General features: G+C 33.1%; 1 protein-coding gene across 1 annotated transcript; it reads left to right on the forward strand.

Annotated features, from left to right (window-relative positions):
* Positions 1 to 203: 203 nt before the first annotated feature.
* TRIADDRAFT_53665 (uncharacterized protein) lies at positions 204 to 4845 on the forward strand (the record flags this gene model as incomplete). The annotated part of the gene is made up of 13 exons (XM_002109498.1): positions 204 to 612; positions 1073 to 1239; positions 1461 to 1712; positions 1834 to 2032; positions 2140 to 2239; positions 3042 to 3233; positions 3334 to 3491; positions 3567 to 3681; positions 3785 to 3893; positions 4029 to 4126; positions 4228 to 4300; positions 4424 to 4655; positions 4766 to 4845. 13 exons carry the CDS (start codon positions 204 to 206, stop codon positions 4843 to 4845), a joined length of 2184 nt encoding a protein of 727 aa, XP_002109534.1.
* Between the last annotated feature and the right edge of the window lie 1787 nt (positions 4846 to 6632).

Consider the following 6632-nt stretch of genomic DNA (forward strand, 5'->3'; position numbering starts at 1 on the left):
TAAGTCAGTATTTAAACAGGAACTTGCTTTACAAATTGTCTCTTTCTACCTTATCATGCTTAATATGAATGAATAGTTAATCCAATACACGTAAAGAACGGGTTATGAGACAAAATCTACTAATTTACGAGCGTTTCTTAGCAGATTGAGCATTTGATTTCTACCTTGAAGTATAGAAATATCGTCAAGTTGAAACTATCATAATGGCTCAGTTTGATTACTGTAACACACAGTGTTGTATCAACCTATTATCCAATTCAGTATACATGACATGCCCCTTTTCTATACTGTACTGCACTACTACAATCGCTCCTGCCCTAACTTTTGCTGCTCCATTTCTTGAACAGCTTACGGTAAATGCCAGCAAAGAACGAACTATGAAACAAAATCTGCCAATCTATAAATGTCTCAAGCAGATTCTTCAGATCATCGACAATTCTAATCCCGTTGTTATTGTGGGTAGTACTGGAAGTGGTAAAACAACTCAACTACCACAGTATCTCCTTGAGAATGGTTATGGTCGCCATGGTGTTATTGGAGTATCTCAGCCCAGACGGGTTGCAGCTATTTCAGTAGCTACAAGAGTTGCCGAAGAGATGAAATGTGATCTAGGTATCTCAGAGAGTGTAAAGGACTGTGTGCATCATTTTTAGAACTATCTTTCAGATCTGATGTTGTTAATTTCACTCTAATGCTTTACCTACATACGCATAAACTGTACGAGGTAGAGTAAAGATGATCTTTGCATGGATGTTATGATAGAGCAAATACAGTAGTCATACAATGACTACAGAGGGATAGCGTGTTATTAGACTAATGTATGTATCATAAGATACCTACTCTTCCCTAAATCAGTCATACTGCATTAGTGGTGTTTAGTTAATGTAGTGAGATGGATTAAAACAGTAATTCCATGCTAAAATGGAGCAAATGGTTTAATTCGTATAGATAATACCTTAATTTCATTCATTCCACTTTATACCCTGGTGGGAGGGTTGATACGTATCGGTTAATTTTGCTAATTCAAGTCCTACATTTTAAACTTATACAGCTGAATTTACGATCTTTGTAGGGTCTACCGTTGGTTATCAGGTTCGTTTTGATAATTGTACTTCAGATGAAACCAAGATCAAGTATATGACAGATGGATGCTTGCTGCGCGAATTTCTTGATGATCGATATCTAAGCCGATACAGTGTCGTAATTCTAGATGAAGCTCATGAAAGAAGCCTAGATACGGTAAGATCCTGTACAACTTTGATCATAATGTTAATTTGCACTTAGCATAGGCTCAAACTTTTAATTAACTCCTCTTAAATTAGTTGTATTGATTCGCTATGAAAGTTTGTTTTGAGCTATAATGTGGATCAAGCATAATTTATAAAGGATTTTTGATGATAACCCCAATCTTTTTATGATTAGAGTATAATTTAATAAAATTTTTTTCATATTTCTGACAGGATATTCTGTTTGGCTTATCAAAAGCACTATTCTTGCGTACTGATGAAACAGATGAAGAATCGACCCCAAGTAAACGTAGCAACCCTCTTAAAGTGATCATCATGTCAGCGACCCTTAATTATCAGCAGTTCTCTGAATTTTTCAATAATTGTCCAGTATTTAATATACCTGGACAAATCTATCCTGTTGAAGAAATTTATTGTAATTATATTACCGTTAAGAATGTAGATAATCCGGGTTACATATCAAAGGTAACTACGATTGCTCTTTGGCCTTTGCATTTTCGTAACTTGGTGACAAAATTTTAGCTATTGGTCCACATTAATAATTATACTCATTACGCCTTTCATGTATTTCTTTTCTAATTATTAGGCTGTAGATACGGTTATGGACATCCATATGACTTGCCCTTCAGGCGATATTCTTGTTTTTCTGACTGGCCAAGCTGAAATTGAAAAAGTTTGTGATATGTTGTATGCAAAGGCGGAAAATGTAAATTATCAATACGATGTTCAAGACGAACGCGTAAAGGCTATGCTAATTTTGCCTCTCTATGGATCAATGCAAACAGGTAAAGAACTATTATTTTATTCTAAATACTGTAGCGTAACTTGCATGAAAATAGATGCGTAATATTTCTTCACAATAAACTAAGTATTGGGTATGTATGTTGCATAGATTTGCAGCAGAGAGTGTTCGATGAATGTGAGACGTGGATACGTAAGATTATAGTTGCTACTAATATTGCTGGAACATCACTTACTATTGATGGCATCAGGTATTTGAATAATAAAGATATTGAAACTGTAGAATGTAAGATGTGTTGGTCTACCTACATCTTTATATGCGCATCAAATAGAAGGTTATTGCATGATATTAATCTTCATTGTATTCAATTATGTAAACTGCGTTGGATGAAAGATATATCGTTGATAGCGGCTTTGTTAAGCAATTGTCTTATAATGCATCTAACGGTATGGAGAGTCTGGAAGTAGTACTAATTTCAAGGTATACAGATTAAGATGTCGCAAATTTTGACAATAAAAATAGTCATCCTATGTTTTTGATCAGTTAATTACCTGTATTTTTCGATAAAATTATTTAGCCTAAATAATTTCGCACACCAAAGGCTTGTAAACTAGTTATACATTGTAGGAAATTGTTTTAGTGATACTTTTATGAATGTGTATATTGCACGCTATTGGGATTTCTACAGTTTTCTGTGGCTACAATAGTTGAACTGTATTTTTGGCATTTTCAAATTTTATAGATCTGAAGCGGACCAACGAAAAGGGAGGGCTGGAAGAACTTCGTCCGGAAAGTGCTACAGACTGTACTCAAAGTATAAAAATAGGGAAAATTAATAATTTGCTATAGAATATATATATACACTGATGATTACACCTGTCGAAGGTTATGTGATGTTACAATGTACTGTCTACGCACATTTAATGCCTTAAATATATCTATTGTCAGATTTTTTGTTATAGGTCATACTGTAGAGCGAGAATACATATTAACCTATGCTTACATAATGATCATTTTAATCAAGTTGTTTTTTATTTCATATCATTAACTAGAGATGTATATGAAAAGGTTATGAAAAAAGATACCATCCCGGAAATTCAGCGTGCAAACTTAAGCAAAGTTGTTCTAAGCTTAAAATGCATGAATATAAATAATGTTCTTCACTTTCATTACCTTGATCCACCTAGTGAACGCTTGCTTTTGCGGGCACTATGGCAATTATATGTAATTGGAGCTATCAATAAGTATGTATTGCGATAGTAGCTGTAAGAGCATAATATTGATTACGAATAAGGAGTAGATATGTGGTCAATATAAGGTAATTCGGTTTTTCATGCTAATTAGAGAAGGGTATGTGACCGAAAGTGGAAGAAAAATTATTCAGTTTCCAGTTACACCAAATTTAGCTAAGGCGCTTGTAGAATCATGGAAATATAACTGTTGCGACTACCTTCTACCTATAGCAGCAATGCTGTCTGTAGAAAATGTATTCGTTAAACCAGGTATTAAGTCTTGTCGGCAAAATTTTCAAAATATTTTTGTTTTAAAAGCTAGAGTAAACCGTTATTGAATACTAGGACGAGAAGATAGGATGGAAGAGGCTAACAATGCTCATACAACGCTGGCAGATTTGACTGGTGGAAAAAATGATTTTGCAACTTTACTTTCTGTATATAGTAGCTATCATGATAGGTATGACTATCACTTATCTTATTCCCTTCTTTATTCATTCTTTGAATATTTTAATTGCTATTACTGTATAATTTTTATAATTTGTAAACTTAATGATTGCCAGTACTTCGCCTTCGAGATGGTGTAAAGATAACTATATTCACATGCGAGCTTTGAAAACTGCTACTTCTATCCATAAACAGTTACGGCGAATACTTACAACGATTATGCAGGTAAAAATTTATTGTCTGTTTTAGATTACTTACTCTACTGTTTTATTTTCATACCTTATTTACAATTAATCATAACTCTTTTTGGACTAGTGGGTAAAAATTTAACGAAAGTATTTTATTGAAATTATAACATAGACGGAAGAAAATCAACCAAACCTTTCATCACAAGGGAAATCTAATGAACGACTTCGTCGTTGTTTATGCGCTGGCTATTTCTGCAATATTGCGAGAAAGTACTTCAACTGTTGTTATTAAGGATATATTAACTTTCGTTTGTCTCTCTACAGAAGATACTGTAGCTATTTACGCAACATTATTATCTCTATGATTACAGATGCGAGGTTGGTCGTAGCTTTCGCACCATGGATGGTCATGGCACCGTTATTTCTATACATCCGTCATCAGCGGTATGTCATGACGATAGTTTTAACTCGTATAAAACTTATTGCAAATAAAATGGTTGGCAGAACTCGTATAGATATAGTTGGGCTTCATTTTTGATTTTGATTTATAACATTTTATATGATTAGCTTCATGGCAAGGAAGATATGCTTGATTGGATAATATTTCATGAAATAGTATGTACTAGTAGAGTTTACGTCAGGATAGTTTGTCCGGTGAAACACGAATGGGTGAAAGATTGGCTACCGAGGTTGCACGATGTTGATCCATACGCCTTGAGTCAATGTCTAACAATGGCCAACAATAGCCAATCTGTGACTGTAACTGATAATACCAACTCCACTCAGAATGATTCATCTGGTATTTGAATGCTCCGTATTTTTGTGCAACTTTTAAAAATTTGAATACTTTATACACTATATGATATTTGATGTCGGTTAGTGTAAAGTAATTATTATTTCAATCTATAGACTTTTTACATGAAGAGATCAAGAAGTTGCAACGTAGAAATACTGGTGAATCAGTTATGGAAGCTAGAGAGCGTTTTTAAAGAGAATGAAAGCAAAGAAATAACGCGACAACTGCATACAAGCATGTGCTGTGTTATTAATAATTAATTAACGCGATTGCTATAAGCAAATTTAAAGAAAACTACAGTCCATACCTGATGGTAATACTGTAGTATTATACAGTGGTATACTCATGAGAATATTTTAACAGGATTTATTGATAAATATAGTATTTTAGACAGCAATTGATTACGTTATGTTGTGTTAATATTTCTTCATGATAAAATACCCATCTCATTCCAGCCAGTAAATACGAATAAACAAATGGCGTGATGTCGTGTAAAAAGATGAATACTGCATGCTGTACTATATCTGTACAATTGTGCTTCATAACATATATAATAATGTATTTATACATGCGTTTGTATATAAATGTTGACATTATGCAGTCAATGACTTTATGGGCATGCTGTACCAACTGACTGTATGTTTAAATTGATGTACTCTTATACTAGTATGTGTTCTATGAATAGGCAGCACAGACCATTTAATTAACGAATTAATTTTTATTTTCTCTCTCTATATTGTTAGCGGAGTACTTCGGTATAAACATTCTTAAAAGGAGAAAGATTAATTAATTAGCTGGTTATTATAAGTCAGACTGACGTTCTACTATACAGTAGCTGTATGTAAGTTGCTTGAAGTTTAACGCTGGGTCTATCCTCGTTTGGTGTTTAGCCCGATGTTTAATTCTAGTGACATCTATGATTGTATCGAATAATGATAACTATGATAGTAAAAGTGATTGAGGTGAAGACTGCTTGTTTCTTATTGATCAATTATAATTATTAAAAATTACTTGTAACATGAAGATGAAATATTAAAAAATCCAGTCGACACTACAGTCTTGTGTATTTACTAGTATACTTGAACCTTTGATTTCAATTTTGATTGATTTTCTCTATCGTTTGCTCAACAATAGTAGTACACGATGAAAAGTATGGTATTACTTTAAAATATATGACTTACTATAAGAACTTCTAATATCCGGAGTCGTCTCCATATTAACCTATCCATATGACTCCGGATATTAGAGGTTCTACTTAGACACCTAGTTATCGTGAATTGCAAATGTATGAAATAAGCTACAGTCTATGAGTAGAAATTGTATGAAGCGATTGCTAGTCACTTTTCAAGTTAGTTTGGCTAATAAAAGTTGTAATTAGAAATATAATTGACTTCGACACCTAGTTATCGTGAATTGCAAATGTAAATGAAATAAGCTACATTCTACGAGTAGAATTGTATGAAGCGATTGCTAGTCACTTTTCAAGTTAGTTTGGCTAATAAAAGTTGTAATTAGAAATATAATTGACTTCGACACCTAGTTATCGTGAATTGCAAATGTATGAAATAAGCTACAGTCTACGAGTAGAAATTGTATGAAGCGATTGCTAGTCACTTTTCAAGTTAGTTTGGCTAATAAAAGTTGTAATTAGAAATATAATTGACTTCGACACCTAGTTATCGTGAATTGCAAATGTATGAAATAAGCTACAGTCTACGAGTAGAAATTGTATGAAGCGATTGCTAGTCACTTTTCAAGTTCGTTTGGCTGATAAAAATTGTAATTAGAAATATAATTGACTTCGACACCTAGTTATCGTGAATTGCAAATGTATGAAATAAGCTACAGTCTACGAGTAGAAATTGTATGAAGCGATTGCTAGTCACTTTTCAAGTTAGTTTGGCTAATAAAAGTTATAATTAGAAATAGAATTGACTTCGACACCTAGTTATCGTGAATTGCAAAAGTATGCAATAAGCT

The sequence above is a fragment of the Trichoplax adhaerens genome, genomic scaffold (genome assembly GCF_000150275.1).
Source record: "Trichoplax adhaerens TRIADscaffold_2 genomic scaffold, whole genome shotgun sequence".
Taxonomy (NCBI): Eukaryota; Metazoa; Placozoa; class Uniplacotomia; order Trichoplacea; family Trichoplacidae; genus Trichoplax; species Trichoplax adhaerens.